At 31.9% G+C, this 18659-nt stretch overlaps 2 protein-coding genes across 3 annotated transcripts; one reads left to right on the top strand and one right to left on the bottom strand.

Moving 5' to 3' along the window:
* The first annotated feature begins 3463 nt into the window (after positions 1 to 3463).
* Positions 3464 to 6513, top strand: LOC124941401 (galactose mutarotase). The gene is made up of 5 exons (XM_047481715.1): positions 3464 to 3636; positions 3711 to 3760; positions 3896 to 4022; positions 5404 to 5508; positions 5752 to 6513. Exons 1-5 carry the CDS (start codon positions 3519 to 3521, stop codon positions 6375 to 6377), a joined length of 1026 nt encoding a protein of 341 aa, XP_047337671.1. The 5' UTR covers positions 3464 to 3518; the 3' UTR covers positions 6378 to 6513.
* A 1455-nt stretch (positions 6514 to 7968) lies between these two features.
* Positions 7969 to 14619, bottom strand: LOC124942412 (zinc finger protein VAR3, chloroplastic-like). Of its 2 annotated transcripts, XM_047482918.1 has the most exons (8): positions 14122 to 14619; positions 12625 to 12742; positions 12200 to 12540; positions 11614 to 11733; positions 9798 to 9917; positions 8715 to 8813; positions 8324 to 8438; positions 7969 to 8241 (listed from the first exon to the last, which is right to left on the bottom strand). In XM_047482918.1, exons 1-7 carry the CDS (start codon positions 14520 to 14522, stop codon positions 8327 to 8329), a joined length of 1311 nt encoding a protein of 436 aa, XP_047338874.1. In that variant the 5' UTR covers positions 14523 to 14619; the 3' UTR covers positions 7969 to 8241; positions 8324 to 8326. The 2 variants fall into 2 exon arrangements, with proteins under 2 accessions (XP_047338874.1, XP_047338873.1); XM_047482917.1 differs by having other exon boundaries at positions 7969 to 8438.
* Positions 14620 to 18659: the final 4040 nt, after the last annotated feature.

Genomic DNA, 18659 nt, shown 5'->3' on the forward strand with positions numbered 1-18659 from the left:
ACGAAACAAGTCGTAACAGATTCCATCGCACACTGGATTTGAGAAGTTTCAAGAAATGAGCACCAAAGACAATGGATTTGAGAAGTTTCACGAAATGAGCACCAAAGACTCCATAGCCTCCATCGTTCATGGTTGTCTTCGTCGTTGTATGCATGTCGTTTTGTCCGTCATTCGCCTCTTAGGGTTTAGAGAAAAGGAGGAGAAAATCGAGAAGAGAGAAAATGGGGAAAAAGAGCGGAAGAAAGAAATGAAAAAAATGAGGAAAATATAATAAATATTAAGGGCATTCTAGACATTTTTATAGACATTCTAATCGCGTCACGATAATGCATGCGTACGAAATTGTCATTTTTGTAAACTTTATTATGACTTGAACATTTCCCAACAAGAGGTTATTATTAAGGTCATTTCTTCAAATTTTACTATCCCTTCACAAAATCTTCATACTTTTAAAGAATGCATGATCTACAAGCATCACCTAAAAAAACATAGACTATTTTCAAAGATTATACTATAAAAATGAGGAAAATAACATTTGATTTGTATCATGAAATCATCACTAATTGATAACTTGAATAATCTTTTAACACTTTCTTTGTAACCTTTTTATTGAATTAGTAAATTAACTTTAATAAATCTTAATATTAATAAAAAAATAATTAAAAAAGTATTAATATAATAATAATTTTAAACAAATATTCTATTAAATAAAGATATAAAAATGTAATCTTGATTTTTTCAAATAATCTCAGTCCAATCCTTTATACGTTTCTTTCTCCTCTGGTAAAGGGAAATTGGACGAAATGACCCTGAAGAAAGGGCTATTTGCCTCTGTGGTCACCAGATAATTGAAATTGATCTGATGACCACTTTATTTTTTTTGGACAAAAATACCCTTTTCGCGTAACGCGGAGGGACTTCGCGTTTCGCGAAGGGAATTTTTTTTATATAAATACTTAAAATTTTTCATTTCGGCATTTTCTTTCTCTCACTTCTCTCTCTTCTCTCTTCCTTCTCTTTCCTCTCTTCTCTTGACGGCGGTGGCACGGAGGGCACGGAGTCGGCACGGAGTCGGCACGATGAAACCCTAAACCAAAACCTAAACGAACACATTATACAGATCGACGAAGGGCTTCACGTTTCGCGAAGGGGTTTCACGTTTCGCGAAGGGGCTTCACGTTTCGCGAAGGCTCAGACGGTTGATGAGCCCTAATTTGTAAGTCAAGAACTTCTTCAGGTCGGTCTCTCTCTCCCTCCCTCGATCCGAATTAAGAATCATGTGAATGCTTATTGAATCTTCTTCTTCTAATGATTCATCTTTGATCTCGCCTAGGTTATTTTCGGATTAATTTGTCTTATCATAATGTCTTCTTACTTGCAGCTTCAATCCCGTGCATTGCTAGTTAGGGCTAGCATTTCTGTACTAGGATCTAGTTGATTATTGAAGAATTCTATCTGTATTCGATCTAGATCATAACTTAATCTCCTTTGTAATGTGTTTTGTTGGTCTCTCTTTGGCAGAAGCAGAAGAAACAAGGTCAATTAGGGCTTGCAAGAGGAAGAAATGGTGAAAGTATCTACCTTCTTTGGAATGACAGTGGGTGCCTTCGTCTTCTGGCAATCCATGCCTTAGTTGGAAAATAAATATTTTGAGACTTAGATTTGCGAGTTTGTGATGGGCGTTATTTTTCAACAATTTTAGGCTGTCATTTGACATTATATGAAAAATGTAGATAATGCTATATTTTGATATTATATGAAATTCAATCTTGAAATCCGACAGATTCGATTAGGATCTCATTTCTATTTCGGAAGATCTTCACACTTTTTAATATGTTTATTTTATTTTCTTTCACAATGGTTTATTTGTCGCATTTAAACGACTATTCATTTCATCGACCATCTAAATAATATATATAAATCAAAATCTATAGGAACCCACCACAACGCTTTATTTGAAACTGATATTTGTTACATGCATCTTTAACAGAAATCACAATTCAATAAGAAAATTGTCTAAAATTTCAATAATGATTTTGTAAGTTATTGGAACATACTATATCTGTAAGAGTATACATCTTTTTCCTGAAGATTGTATATCTGTAAGAGTATACATCTTTTTCCTGAAGACTGTACTCCTAAAAGAATGAAACTAATATACAAAAGAAGTTGTTTCCTTCCTCTCATGCTGACTCTTCTAGCAACATCCCATGCCTTGAGAGGTGCAAGCTCACCGGCTTGAGATGCAAAGAAGGATTCGTAACCGGGTGAATCAAATGCAAAACATGTATGTTTAGATCCCTCTCGAGGAAGCCATGCCATTGCAAATCTCCTCGATTCCTCTGGATTGAGCTGGTAGTATCAACCTCCACCAACCCTATACTGCTACTAATATCTATTTCATTTGCATGCATTTCCTGAACCATCTGGTGATCATAAGGGAAGGCCAAACATCCTGACAGTTGAGTCAACACTTGTAGAACTAGAAATGGCTACAAATTTATAGATCACCAATGATTGGTAAACTTAAAACACAGCCAAGGCCACTACAACTCTCCATTTGAAGAAGTATTTCTTATTCATTCCTTGTACAATTGAGGGTGCTGCTTTGAAAGAGATACACTCACATCCTATTATAAAACACAAACAATTTACTTTTCCGGTTCACGATTATCCAGAATAAATAGAATCAGCCAGAGGCAAAGATATACCTTGTCAAAAAGTCCAAGAACTAAAACTGGTACTGAAGTGAAGATAACATTATACAAAAACTAAAATGTGAAGCCATCGCGAAACGTGAAGCCCTTCGCGAAACGTGAAGCCCTTCGCGAAACGTGAAGCCCTTCACGAAACGTGAAGGCCTTCGCGAAACGTGAAGTCGTGAAAATTAAATTAATGTATCCTGAAACGAAACCGAATCAGAGCATCATTAACTACAAACATATCATCGACAAGATGAACAACCAAGATGAACAATAAGATGAACAATAAGATAAACAATAAAAAAATCTCATGATTTAGGGTTTAAAGATGAACACAATGGAAATAATAACATAAATCGATCCAATCACCTGATATTAGAACGAGTTTTCGTCGTCGATCTGTATAATGTGTTCGTTTAGGTTTTGGTTTAGGGTTTCGCCGTGCCGACGCCGTGCCGCCGTCAAGAGAAGAGAGGAAAGAGAGGGAAGAGAGAAGAGAGAGAAGTGAGAGAAAGAAAATGCCGAAATAAAATTTTTTAAGTATTTATATAAAAAAATTCCCTTCGCGAAACGCGAAGTGAAAAGGGTATTTTTGTCCAAAAAAAATAAAGTGGTCATCAGATCAATTTTAATTATCTGGTGACCACGGAGGCAAATAGCCTCTTCTTCAGGGTCATTTCGTCCAATTTCCCCTGGTAAATGGCATGTAATCTTGTCATTTAAGATGATCCAAACATAAAAAAAAAAGGAGTTCATCATCACTCAGTCCAATCCTTTATACGTTTCTTTCTCCTCTGGTTTCGTGTTCTATCAGCCATGGCAGATACTCAGCAGAAAAAGCCCGAGGTTTTTGAACTCAACAATGGAACTATGCAGGTTAAGATTAGCAACTATGGCTGCACTATCATCTCCTTGTGCGTGCCCGACAAAGATGGTACCCACTGCACTTATCTTTTCCAGAATTCTTCTCTGTTGATGCTTCTATAATCTCATCTGTATTTGTTTCAGGAAAGCTTTCCGACGTTGTCCTAGGATTCGATTCTCTCGAGCCCTACTTGGTCAGTTTCTCGACGGCTTTCATTCCGATTATTCTAAAATTATGATGAAATTCAAACTGATCTACTTGATTAAATCAGCGTTTTGATAGATCTGATGTTTCTAGATATCTTTCTCTTATTTTTTGTTTGATCCAGCAAGGTGCTGCACCATTCTTTGGTTGTATTGTGGGTAGAGTAGCTAATAGAATCAAAGATGGAAAATTTACAATCGATGGAACTGAATACTCATTGGGTATCAATAAACCCCCAAATAGTCTCCATGGTATGCTGTCTTTACCATTTCAATTGAAGTTTTGCTATTGTTTATGTTGAGGAATTTGTAAGATTCAATTCATATCGTTATTGATATCCAAATTGAGTAACACCCTTAATCTGAAGATTTCCATGGTTGATCTGCATATGATGGTTTCTGTTTTACTCATCTTACATGCTCAAAAAATAGTTTACTAATGAATCATCACATTAGAATTTAGAACTTGTCTACATGAAATTGTCAGTTGATTTGCTGCTGTGATTGTTATTATAGGTTGGAGAATTTGTATAGGTCATGGATGTGGATTAACATTGTTCTGGCTGTTTTCTATCTCTTGTTGCTAAACCCTTTTATAATATCATCGTCTTCATAATCTTGATTTGTGGAAAGGCATGACGAGCCTTATTTTAATAAATGAAAGTGTTTGCGACAAAAACAACAATGAAAAGCGAAAAAGAAATATACCCAACAGGCTGTGTATCATAAACAATAAAACAAGAAATGTTGAACTGTCATTCTCTCAAATTTTCCCAATCAACACTTGGATCAAATTGGGTTTTTGAGAGTAGAGTTAGTACACTCATCCTCATTTTTTGTAGAAAAGTTGGTTGATCGCGGATTGTTTTGTATATTTATTTCAGTATTTACTTTGCATATAGAAGCATGTCACAGTCGGTTTCATATTTGCCCTTTTGTTTTTCATTGTCTACGAGAACAAAAGAACGAATGGATCTGGTAGAATTTCCAAGAAATTCTTTCATTTCTTCCAGAAATAAAAGAAACTTTTCTTTTTCACTCTTGCATTTCTTTCAGTTTAGATCTCATAAACAATTGCAACACAAGAGCATATGAGGATGCTTGAGAAGTGTTGGATATTTGCCTTTGTGCCTGTTTTCTTTTTGAAATGTTTTGTGTTAATAAAGCTGTTACCTTGACTTCTATTAATACAAACATTGTATACAAGTCTTTCACATGTGAATGTCCATTGAAATCTTTTTTTTTTTAATATTTAAAATTCATAATTTTACAAATAGTGTCAATATACCAATCCTAAACACGCAATGTAAATGTTCTCATTGAACACCTCAATCATTAAGCCACGTTGAATTGGTTTATTTCCTTAATATATATTTTAGACCTCAGTTTTTTCTTGGAGTAGGCTAACATAGAATCCCAATGCTATGACCCTCACTTCAATCAGGATGCTCTGCTCTCAGTGAGGATCAAACTTGAGACATCGACCTTTTAAGTTCAAGACGCTTTACCACTTGAGCTAATGTTGATGTTTATTTTCAATGGCATGTTTTTTCTTTGTCAAATCCTTTAATATTTATTTGATATCTATTGCTTTCAAAATAGTTCTTAATGTAGATTCTTCTCTTTTGTGTAGGTGGATTCAAGGGCTTTGATAAGGTTGTTTGGGAAGTTGTCGACTATAACCAGGGCGAGAATCCCTCCATTACATTTAAGTATCGCAGTTACGATGGGGAGGAAGGTATGATTTCCACCCTCTTTGAGCCTATTTCAAAACTAGTATCTAACACAATCACTGTCTCATTTAAAAATCGTCAAAGTTAAAATTGAAAGTGGTTTTCCGTTTGGTACAAGATTTTTTCTAGATCATGGTCTAATTTTTTGGTTTCATTCCAATCTCGATCATAATCAGATTATTTTGATAGATCTTGATAGTATAACAAATGTAGATTTTTCATATGATAACCTTTCCCAAAAATCACAGGTTACCCTGGTGATGTCTCCATAACCGCAACCTACAAACTAACTTCGAAGACAACATTAAGACTCGACATGGAAGCAACACCCGAAAACAAGCCAACTCCGATAAACCTAGCCCAACACACATACTGGAACTTAGCTGGTCACAACTCAGGAACAATTCTAGACCACACGATTCAAATCTCCGCACAACACGTCACTCCAGTGGACGAAAACACAGTCCCAACCGGCGAAATCACACCCGTCAAAGGAACACCCTTCGATTTCACAGTCGAAAAGAGAGTTGGTGAATCAATTCACGAAGTTGTTGGTTTAGGGTATGACCACAATTATGTTCTAGATTGTGGTGAAGAGAAAGGTGGCTTGAAACATGCTGCTAAAGTGAAGGACAGGTCTAGTTGTAGGGTCTTGAATTTATGGACAGATGCACCGGGTGTGCAGTTTTACACAGGTAATTATGTGAATGGAGTTGTTGGTAAAGGTGGGGCTGCTTATGGGAAACACTCTGGTCTTTGTTTGGAAACGCAAGGGTTTCCCAATGCGATAAATCAATCGAACTTTCCTTCTGTTGTTTTTAGGGTTGGTGAAAAGTATAGGCATAGTATGTTGTTTGAGTTCTCTTTGGAATAAATGAAACTGTGGTTTATGGGAAAGTGAGAGTAAGTAGAAGGGAATAAAATTTGGATATGGTATATGAAGAGTTTAGCAATATCTTTGATGATACTTTGGATTTGGATGATTATAATAAATTTATTTTGAGAAAGTTCTATTTTAAGCACCATTACTATCTCATTAGAAATTTGTCAAAGTTTTGTTGTTCTTTTTGTTTGGTTTAAGATTAATTTTTAATCATGATTCTGATTATTTTCTAAAATATTGTGATTTTTGAAAAACTACTTTATGCCTGTTTTTGGTAGTCTACAGTGTTCTACAATTTGCTAGAAATATTATAAATTGATAGGGTGAAATGGCTTAGTAAGGATTAAAGAAAGTTACTAATTCTTTTTACACCAAATGGTTTCAATAATTCAATCACATAAATTGTTAAAAAAAAATTGGTTGTCAAAGAAATAGAATATATTTTAACATTGTAATTGTTCTATGATCTAGTCACCCTACAGTTAAAAAAGAATTGGACCAAGTGTTGCAAATGAGTCAAGTTACTCGCGAGACGCTCGATTAAAACTCAACTTGAGTTTGACTTTGATCAAGTTTGAGTGTAGATCGAGCCGACTCGTTTAATATTCGAGTCAAACTCGAATTCATATAATACTTGCATGATAGTTTGTCGAACTTTTTCGAGCATGATAATAAATAATATATTTATTTATTTATTTTAATATTAAAACCTAAAATTTAAAACAAATATATTTTTTTCACAAATATTTGAAACCTTAATTTTAGTTCGAGTTTTTCAAGTCGAGCCGAGTTTGTAGGTAATAGTCAAGTCGAGCTCAAATTTATAAAAAATACTTAATCGAGTCGAGCTGGTTTGACTCGTTTGCAGTCCTAATAAAACTATAGAAAGATTATTTAGGACCATATAATTCATTTAATTTTGTTTGAAGAAAGCCTTTTTTTTTTTCACTAAATTTTAGATTTAATATATAAAAAATTAACTTTTAACCAGATATTAGTCCAACTAAAATGTTCAAATTAAATTTAGAAAGCTAGCCCAATTCGTCTTCTTAATGGGAATGAAGTTCGTTGTTTAAAATATCATAATGAGAATCAAATTGTCACTTAAAATATCATAATTGGTAATATATACATAATATATATATATATATATGAGAGAATCAGTTAAATGTTTAATCGATTATTTTTAAAACAAGGTCAATGGCAACTTATGTAGTGATCGACTTTCCCAACATAATGCTTCGTTTGTGACAAAAGAAAGAACATGCTTAAACAATACTCTTTTTCAAAGACTCTAATTCAAAAAGTGAGATAAATATATTTAAATCAAACATCTTACTTTGTGAAAAAATTTAAATGTCTTCTTTATTGGTGGTAGACTTGTAGTGGATATTCATTTTTTAAAGTTGTTTAATTGTTTTTTTCAAGTAGATTACCAACTCCTATGAAATTTGTAAATTTATGTCTTACAACTTACTATAACAAGACTACCATAGTTGTGAAATCTATTAATCAAATGCCTTTGCACTTTTCTATTTTCTAAAAGATCAGTATTTGTTATGTTTGCTAAAAAAACATAATATTTATAAATATTCTAATCATTATTCAAAAAACCAATTTCAAAATATGCCCATTGTTAACTGAAAAGTTACAGATGACAAGTCCTTACACAACTATTACTACACATACCTCTATTACAAGAATAATTTCCAATACACAAGATTTGCAAATTGGAAATGGTCCATAATCTCTAACAAAATTGAATTTCTAACACGCAGGTAGAAGCAATTGATCCCATACCGAAAAACCAAAACTAGAAAATTTGGATTTTCTTTCGACAACTTCCAGTACATATCTGAATGACACGTGATTACGGGTATTATTTATATGTTTGCAAAACAAAAGAAGTAGGTAGTGTACTACTAGAAAAGATATACCCTTTAATTAGGACGAACCCACAACTGCTCTTCATAGTGAGTAGGATCACTTTTGGGGGGTTCGCAATTGCATTTAAGGCAGACAGTGTTCCTTTTGTAATTCAAGAAATCACATCTGTAACAACAATAAATAAATATATATTATACTTAAAGATCTCATTAAACTAAATAAATGTTAGATAAAAAGATGATAATTTGATAGGGAATGTGGGGTTTTTTGGGTTTCAATGAGGAGATTATAAGATTATAAAGGGTATTTTAGAGATATTGTACATGTTTCTGCAGTTGTGCATAAACGGCGCCAGTTTTTTCTTAACACATAAGCAGGCTATTCCATACGAATAATTCTAGAATAATCTTGTTTCTTAGAAGGAAGAAAAAAAGGACTCACGATGGACATTCCCACTCTCCAGGATTGAGTTGTCTCTTCGGGCGTGACCCTCGACATCGCAAACATTTTCTGTTGCTAGCAAAGTTCATGAACCCACACCTGCACCATTCCCGATATCATATTATTGATTAGAAGATTAAAAAAAAGTAAATTAGCATCTTTCAATATTATTTAGGCATCCAATATTAGCTCTCTATCAAATGTTTTGGCTATCAACAATGTTATTGACTCAGCTCATATGTGAAATGCAGATAATTCATGAATGCAAAATAGCATGCTCCACTTTATTCTTTTTAGTACCATAATATTGAGACTATTTGTTATCATCACCTGGATAATCATGATCTGAAGATTTCTACATTTGTCGTGTTTACAAAATATCACAATGATTTAGAAAATAACATGGATAGTGATGCAAAATATAATTTAGACCATGATCTAGAAAATAATCTTTAACCAAATGAAAAGAAAAACTATAATTTGGATCATGATGGAGAAAATAATCTGATACCAAAAAAAAACTTTCAATTTTTACTTTGAAATTTTCCAATGGGAACATGATTGTGACCATATAAGTTCTCAAATAGGCTAAATGTATTCTTTTTAAAAGAGAAAGGAAAATTCATTAGAGAAACTTCTATTCAAATCTTTGAAATACATAACAACAGGTTTCAAAAGATATGAAAACACCTAGGCACTGCAATGATGGAACAAAACTGAAAAGCATAATATACTTTGTGACTAAATCATTGCTCTAAACTCATTTTTTTCAGAAACATACAGTTTGTTTTATTCGAGTACAAAGTGTGTAAACGAAGTCTTGAACACGTGACCTGATTGAACAAAATGATAAATGATTGTTCTAACTGAGATTGAAAAAGACCGTATCCTCATATCTTGCCTTTGTAAAAGCAGATGTAGCAAAAAATAATACTATGAATTGTGGTTGAATATAGCGCACACTTTCAGTTATTCATTGTGAAAGATTGTAGCACGCACATTCAAAACTATGCTAAGAAGATAGAGATGAGATCTAATAAATTTTTAACAAGTTGCAAAAGGGAGCAAAAGCAATTGGCTTACTCTAGGCAATTCCAGTCACCCTTCTTCATTTCAACATCTTTTGGGTGGTCAACCTTTATAGGACCCGGTGCTCTGCATTTCAGGCACTTTATATTTCTGGCGAAGTTTACGAAATCGCATCTACAAGAAGGAATTCATTAGTAAATAAAAGGTACTCCCCATGCTATAAAAATCTACAAATCCCAGTTCTTCTTTTCTATTTTCTCCTCTTAGTTATTTCTGGGAAATAATAAGGAGAGAGATTTAGTTAATAATTAAGATGGGAAATCACAGAACTCAAATAAATGACTAAATAGTGTGGATTCTCTTTCTTGAAAAAAATGTTATCTTGTTTGATGTAGGCCATTCTTTTTTCAAATAATCCAATTTTTGGAAAGAAAAATTGTTAGATGAAAAAGTGAATTATATGGGTTAAATGACTAAAATATTCTTTATATTTAATATTAAACTTTTATATGGGTAATTTGATATTTTAGTTGATTTAAATGATGTGATAAAAGAAGTAATTGATAATGAGATAATGGGTTATTTGGACCCTTCATCAAACGAGTCCCAAGTGATAAAAATATCCACGCAGCCACCATAATGAAATAAAGTGTAATGGAAATGGATAAATGTAATGGATCTATTCATGAGGCAAGGAGATAAAAGCTCCCAAAGCAATTCTCCAAATCTTAGCTAGGAGCTTGTTTGATCTTGGTTATAAAAGACATTATCGCATCACCTATCCTTTCAACTATCAAATCACTTAATTCATCAACTATAATACCAAAAGACACTTACTTTACTTTTTATAAATTTTAATTCAAAAGGACTAATCCAAAAAACCCATTTTTTTCAACAAACAAGATTTTGATTTCAGAACCTTCAAATAACCCCCACATCAAACAAGCTCTAGGTAAAAACAAACAAAAACCTCTGTCCATCAACATGCTCTAACAAGAGACCCATAATGTTTCGACTAGAGAAGCGCTACCTGCGGTAGCACATCCCAATCTATTTCCTAACTCAACTTGAAAAGTCAATATGAGAAGATGTTATTAGGTTATTGCATTAAAGTGTTCATTAGGCTAAATTTCCCAGCACAACTTATAAAGTCAATACACAAAGATCGTATTAGGTTAATGCATGAAAGGTTTGTCAAGATTTCTTAATATCTCCTTATTCAACAAATCCTAGGATGTTTTAAATTTAATTCCACTATCTTGAAGAAGGAACACATAAAGGGCCTATTTGCTATCACATTTTATGATCCAGTCTCATCCAGATCATTATCCGGATATATCTACATTTATTATTGTTTGTCAAATTCACAATGATCTATATAATAATCTTGGTCCTCGTCCAGATAATAGCAACCTGGTCAAGAAAATAATAGTATACCAAACAAAAAAAACTTTTAGTTCTGGAAATTTTCCAATGTGATGGTGATTCTGTCATTCGCTGTGTGACAAAATACCCATTTCCAAATAAGCTCAAAATGTGATCATTATGAGGAATAATGACATGGATATTGCAGGTGATGCTAGATGCATAAAGTTCAGATCAATAGAGGTACTTATTTGAAGATGTGGTAACTTCTAATCTTGGAAAATTAAAAAATTAAAGATATGTGCTTTGATCCACATATGATTGATGCTAGATGCATAAAGTTCAGATCAATAGAGGTACTTATTTGAAGATGTGGTAACTTCTAATCTTGGAAAATTAAAAAATTAAAGATATGTTCTTTGATCCACATATGATTGAGAAAGCTGTTATTTAATAATTTTGAAAAGAAAAAAATAAACTTCTGATCAGTCAATAGATAACTTACTCAGAACACATCCAATCTCCTTTCTTCATTTCAAACCCATCCACAACACTAACTTGCTTCGGTCCATCTTCATGGCATTTAAGGCATCGTACATTCCTCGCAAAGTTCAGAAAGTTGCATCTATAACAAAAATTCAAGGACAACAGTTAACACAGATCAGTTAACCTTTGACTGAACAAATTCCACAATCAATTCCTGTACTTAATAATTAAGTTTCTCCTATTCCAAAATAGCAAACAATGAACATGTCCTGAAATTGTCTCCTTTTTTTCCTTTTCGCAAAAAGAAAAAAGAATTGTCTCCTAGAACTTAGTCTATTTGCTGATCAATCTTTTACATGTAATTCGGTAATTATCTAAAGCTATATGGACCAGATAGATCTTGCAGAAGCTCAGAGTGGTTATAATTATCCACACCATAGAACATGAGACGTTCTAAAGTGTCCAATAACAAAGAGTGATAGAAGCATAGAGCAATACCAGTTATGCATATAAGACATAGTTGCAAGATTGGCTTTACAATGTGTCATGACTGCTAAGGAAGTTGATTATAACCCAAGCTCACAAACTTGGAAAAAAATACTTACTTTGGACACATCCAATCTCCTCTCTTCATTTCAACATCAGCAGAGAGTTTGTCCTGTCCAATATTCTCCTTCTTACGGGGAGCTTGTAAAGAAGGTTTTGTAATTGTTGGGTCAATGGGTGTCTCACTCAGAGTAATCATGTTCTCAAGCAAATTTCGTGCAGAAGATTCAACTAGAGCCCTTCCAGGGGGCTGTTGTTCCCCATCAGAAATGACAAGTTTGTCCAATGCATAAAACAACAAAATACGTACAAGATCCACTGTGCGGGCTGATCCTTCAGACTCTTCTATAACTGTGTAGGCTCTATCACACGATCCTCGCAAATTGCAAGCACCACATACCTGCAGTTTGGAGTTTAGGTCATACCAAGAGAGTAACATGGTAGAACAGAAAAGATTTTTATGCAAGATCGGCATCTAACTTACATCTCCTTCATCAAGTTGCACATATGCTCTCAACCTTTTAGCTGAATTAACAGCTTTTCTTAAAAGATTAGGACATCCAACCTCTAGAAGTGTCTGAATATCTTCCCGGGGCAACGACCTAAACAATAAATTTGCCAAATAAAACCAAAACTTTAACAATATACAATCATATAATAAAATAGAAGATTTAAAACTTGATTCCCGAATGGAAGGCAAGGCTTCAATCTGACGCTTAGAGTTTATTAGTTCCTAAATCCTAAACAAGGCTAATTCAATTTTTACCCATGACTTTCCAATCCAAAAGTTATCAAAAATCACATCATCAAAATACACTTGGGTGTTTTAGGTAATTTGGGACATCAAAATCATTTAGAGTTATCAATGAGCAATGTTAATACTTGAGTCCAGTTATGTTATTATAGTCTAGTTTTGATTCTTGACACTCCCACTTTTGGGGCTTCTTAATGAAATGGTGCTGAACCGTTTTCCCAAAAAAGTACAAACTAGCAGTATATTAGCAACTCAGTTAATACAAACTTTCACATTTAAAAAAAGAATATGACTACTATATCCTATTAATAATATTATAGTTATTTAAAATTAAGTCTAATAATAATATAACAAAACATATCATTATTCATATACATTCTTAACAATAAATACATTTAATAATAAAATAAATTATAATAAAGAAACAATTACAATAAACTATAAGTTACTTTATACTTATAATAGACAAAAAGCCATTTCATCATAATTATATTTCATAGCAAATACAAAATAGTAGACTATATACAACTTACAACTCTTCTTACACTTTCAGCCAATTTAAACTCCTACTAGCCCTTTATAGCTTATGCACACGCATACAACTTACACCAACATACTCTTGTACCTCCTATCGAACAGGGGCTTAGTATGAACTAAAGTTCCATCCCATTAGAAGGAAATGGGATTTTTTTAGGGTAGATTTACGATAGGATGAAAACTCACACTAGAAAGGGCTAATGATGTCTCCAAGAGAACGACTAAAGTCATTGGTTAAAGTCAGAATATTAAGGCAGCTTCAGGAGCAACTTGAATTAATTTGGATTAGTAAATGGAAATGTTGATCAAGAACTTAGGGACTAAGCATATGAAGCACCATAGAACAAGAAATCTTCCATAACATGTTTGTAAATATTCTCAATTTAACTAATTTTCAATATAAAAAGCAGAACAACCCAATTAGATGCTTAATAAAACTTTCTAACATTAAAGAAATGTCAACCCGATCAGTATGATGAGAGGATCCATTAGGTTTAACTATATCTTTGGGAAAGGAAAGAAAAGGATGTAAAACAGAAGCTACAGATTAATTTTTTTTGGGATCCTCAGCACTAATCCAGAAGTTAATATCCGTGATCGGGTATATACATCTGAATATGAATTTTGTGGAAAACAAATTAAGAATATGGACTTCAGTATCTGATGAGGAGATGTGAACACAATGCTTACTTGAAAATGTCAAATCGATCTCTAGCAAAATTCATACAAGCGTGCTTCAAGACATGCATATTGACATAAACATTCCCATCACGGTTCGAAATACCTCCAGCTTCAACATCTTCATCGATTTCCTCCTGTACAGGATTAGGCGTCCCAGACAAATACCCTTTGGCCTTCAGGCGGTCAACAAAGGCAACCCATTCGGGCCATGGATGTGACAAGGATGAAATTCCCTCAGTATTATCATTGGTATCAGTTGAAGTGGAAGAAGCTGAAGAATAACCGCGGAAAGTAAGTATGGGATAAGATAAGGGTCTGCGGAATTGGATTGGAGGGAGTGGTGGCGATGAGAAGACATGGTTACGGATGATTGAAACTCCGAAGATTGAAATCAATCGAGAAGCTGACATATTTGACCTAGAGAGATAGAGAGAAATGGAATTAGGTATCCATGGGAGTAAAATGAACAAACTTTAGGAAGTGTGGAAACCACGCTGCAGACTTTGTAGCAGGGTTTAAGGAGTAACTATCCTAAACCCTAAATCATAGAATTTATTTTAATAATTTTACAAAATGTATTTTAAGAATTAGATCAAGCCTTTTTTTTTTTTAATAATTTAATTTATTAATTAAAATATTAAAATATTTAAACAAAATTTGTAATAGACCGAAGTATTGAAGTGTTTAAACTTCTATTAAGAGACTGAAAAATAATAGAACAAATCGAGCAAACAAATTTAAGCTTAAACATAGAAAGTAATCGACACACAGTAGAATCAGTGCAACAATTTGAAATCCTCGCTCAAAATAATTTTTAAATATTTTAATTATAATTTAATTTAAATCTATTTAATTTATTATAATGTTGGTCAATTTTACTGACTAAGTTGTATTGGTAACATTATAAAATATATACAAAATTTTAATTTATCCCAACTATTAAAATATGTGCCAAATTTCTTGAAGAAAAATTAGATCAAGATTTTATTGCCAAATGATGCTTTTTTTTTTTAATAATTTTGAGTATAAATTTGTGTTAGATTAAAAACGAACTAATGGTCTTAGGTATATTAAGAGATTTGTTCTTCTTATCCCTAAATTGTGTTCTAACTAACTTAAAAAAATGAAAATTTAATAACATAACTTTTTTTTAAAGAATTAAATAAGAACTAGCATGACAACCCATAATCATGCTCTCCCGTAGGGGTGAGAAAATTATCAACATTATAGGTATATCAAAAATACTGTACCGCAATATAACAAAAATATCAATTTTTAAGGTATACCAAAAAAAATGTAAAGTATATTATCAATACCGAAATTATTGGTACGGTAAAGGTATCAGATTTTTAAAATTTTGATATATCGAGATATACCGAAATACCAAAATAATATTTATAAATTAAAAAATATATATAATACTTATAAAGAAATAATTAAATAAATTTGATATTAATTTAATTATAAAAATATAATTTTTGAATAATATAAAAATATAATTATACTGAAATATTATTTAATATATACAATCTCTATCTTATAGATTAAAAAAATATTCAACCAAATTTTCAATATTTTTGTAATCTCATCATTAATGGTTGTTAGTGAGTCTGATTTCAGCTTGGTAAAAGGACAGTGGATACTTTTAAGAACAATTTAAATCATAAAATTATGGAAACATTGATTTGCACAAATGATTGGCTAAAAGGAAAAAAATTGAACTTATGAAAATATCTTACAAATGATGATGAACTTGAATTGTTTAAGAAAACTGAACAAAATAAAAAGAGTGAATTTTTTATTAATTAAGTCTAAATCAACTAATGTTTATTATTAATATTATTATCTAACCCTTATTGTATTATCAATTTATAAAACAAATTTGCAGATGCAAGTATGATTAAATATCGTTCTGAATTTCACTCTCTCTCGCCTTTTCGCTTTAATTTAACTTAAAGACTGTACAGTTTAACTTAAAGACTCTACTTATGTTTATTCTTGTTAACACCAATTTTTTTAACTAACTTTTAATTATTAACTTTTGCTATTTTTTACAAATCTTGGATTTTAAAACGAATATTTTAATTTATGATTAAAAAAAATTGTTTTGTGTAACATTTATGTAGTAAATATATTAAATTAATTTTTTTTAAGTTAATATATTTTTTATTATCAAATGTATAATATTGATATCTTACCGAAATTAAGGTATACCGAAATCAAGGTAGGATAAATATATGAATTTTTTGTATACCGAAATTAAGGTATACCGAAATCAAGTTAAGGTAAAGGTATATATTTTTTGTTATACCAAAATTTTTGGTAAGGTATAATGTATGAATAAAACATTAAGGTATACTGTACCGATCCAGGCATAGTCCCCCTCTTAAACTCAAAGCGCTTTCAAATGAAATTGAACCTGTGACTTTTTGATGCTTCAAAATAAAAAGGAGAATGAACTACGTTATGTTTTCGAGCAAAGGAATAAATATACATAAAAGGAAGTAAAAAAAGGGAGTCATGTTATTCATGTATCACCTCACAATACAAATAAAAAAGTCGCCCCCAACCAAAAAAAATATATGGACCTACCTTTCCACTTTTTTCAAATATTTTTATAAATACGTTTCAAGATATATAACGTTTTATTGGAATGAGTTATCCTTGAGTTGTTTGTACACCCAACCGAGTCAACTCGAAGTTTGACTACTTTGAATATTAGATTATGTTTTATCAGCACCGAGTTAAATGAGTTTTCATAATAAATGTATAATATTAAAAAACAGTCCAATTGTTATTTGAGGTTCAAAATTGAGTCGTTTTCACCGGATGAGGCTCAAAAATCGAATTGTGTTGTATGAGACTCGAAATATCAAACTTTTAGTAATTTGATACTTTTCCCAAATGTACAAAACATCCTTCGTCTTATTCTAACATATTATTTTTGGTTTTCTAAATAATTTGTCACGTTTTTAAATTAATTGATATTTAGAAACGTTTTGGACATATTTTTTTAAATAAAATCATGTTATGAGATTTACACACCTGAGCAAACCGACCAAAGGGACTTGACTTATCCTATCCGAACTGAATAATAGCGACGCTAAACCTATCACGAGCAGCGTCGCTGCTTTCTCAGCGGAGAGGCTCAGAGTATAGGGCAAAAGATCAATTCTATTTTGTCAAAATTGGTTTGAGTGACTAAAAACATGTGTAATTTAATGAAAATTTTAAAATTTTTTAATAGAGATAAAATTTTCAAAAATTTCCTAATGACATAACTTTGTGTACAATTGTTTACCAATTTGGAAGTATATATATGTTTTAAATTGATGTGTGAGAATAGTTGGAAAAATCGAAAAACATTTGTTATTTTAGTTTTACAAATGTGTTAAAATAATTAAGAAAAATAAAAAATATTATGTTAAAATAAGAAGTGGACTTGTTTGTGAAAAAAACATTAAAGGACTAAAATAGTGATAGTTAAAGTCTCATACGACACAACTCAAAATTCGAGCATTATTATATAAAAATAACCTAAATTCGAGCACTAAATAACAATTGAGTCATTAAAAAATAAATATTTTTATTTATGTAATTTAATGATAAATGACTTCTCAAATCCATATTAAATTATAGTTAATTTATATTTGATTTGGAAAAAGGTTAATAAACTTGGTTGAGTAGAAGAGGTGAAATTTTTATCATCTTTTTAAATGCCCTACATACAAATTTTGAGTTACATAATTTTTTAAGTATAATTTTCTTTGATTTTTTTATTTCGTTAAATGCTTTATTAAAAAAAACTATATATTTTTTCTTTAAATTGATCGAGAAAAAACAGACAACTGCATAACTTACATAATTGAGAATTTTGTTATTTCGATAGTCGTGTCCTATAATTTACTTCTTATCCAATGTCAAATCAACCATTAACCCACCAATTGATCATCATATTGTGACTCACACTTTTTCATATGTCTCTTTATCTCTTCGGTCGACAAAACACCCACCACCCAACCTCACACTTTTAAATCACTAGTAAAAAATTAATTTTTAAGGAGGGCAGAAACTCTCGGAGAAAGGTCGTTTGCCTTCGATGAAAGAATTCACCAAGAGAGATAAATGCTTTAGCCGCGTCTCGGTGATAAAGTTGTCAGTGAAAATAAAGACATTTGCGAGAGCATAAAAAGTTCTTAGAGATAACTTATAGCTGAGAGCATATAAAGATCTCAGAAATGACTTTATTCTATTTCTGAGAGCAGCGCTAACGCTCTCGGAGATGGCTTTCAATTATTAACGAGAGCATTTACAATGCTCTCAGTCTCAGATAGAGATGGCAACGGGTACCCTACCTGTCGGATAGTAAAGTACCCATCCCCGACCCCGAACCCGACGGGTATATCTATTTCTATCCCCATCCTCGATTCGCCGGGCACCCCATTACCCGATTAAAATATGGATTTTTATTTATTATTTTCTAAATATATTAAATATTAACTATTAAAAACACATATAAAAATATTATTTATTTGTATAGTTATATT

Source organism: Impatiens glandulifera, chromosome 6 (assembly GCF_907164915.1).
Source record: "Impatiens glandulifera chromosome 6, dImpGla2.1, whole genome shotgun sequence".
Taxonomy (NCBI): Eukaryota; Viridiplantae; Streptophyta; class Magnoliopsida; order Ericales; family Balsaminaceae; genus Impatiens; species Impatiens glandulifera.

What these genes read in the sequence shown, in the direction of transcription:
- LOC124941401 (XM_047481715.1), top strand. Translation starts at nt 3,519, where the DNA reads ATGGCAGATACTCAGCAGAAAAAGCCCGAGGTTTTTGAACTCAACAAT. An exon ending in GTGCGTGCCCGACAAAGATG is followed by an intron (nt 3,637 to 3,710) that starts GTACCCACTGCA and finishes TATTTGTTTCAG; the next exon opens with GAAAGCTTTCCGACGTTGTC. An exon ending in ACCCCCAAATAGTCTCCATG is followed by an intron (nt 4,023 to 5,403) that starts GTATGCTGTCTT and finishes TCTTTTGTGTAG; the next exon opens with GTGGATTCAAGGGCTTTGAT.
- LOC124942412 (XM_047482918.1), bottom strand. Translation starts at nt 14,522, where the DNA reads ATGTCAGCTTCTCGATTGATTTCAATCTTCGGAGTTTCAATCATCCGT. An exon ending in TGCAACTTGATGAAGGAGAT is followed by an intron (nt 12,541 to 12,624) that starts GTAAGTTAGATG and finishes TCCAAACTGCAG; the next exon opens with GTATGTGGTGCTTGCAATTT. An exon ending in GGAGATTGGATGTGTTCTGA is followed by an intron (nt 9,918 to 11,613) that starts GTAAGTTATCTA and finishes TCCTTCTTGTAG; the next exon opens with ATGCGATTTCGTAAACTTCG.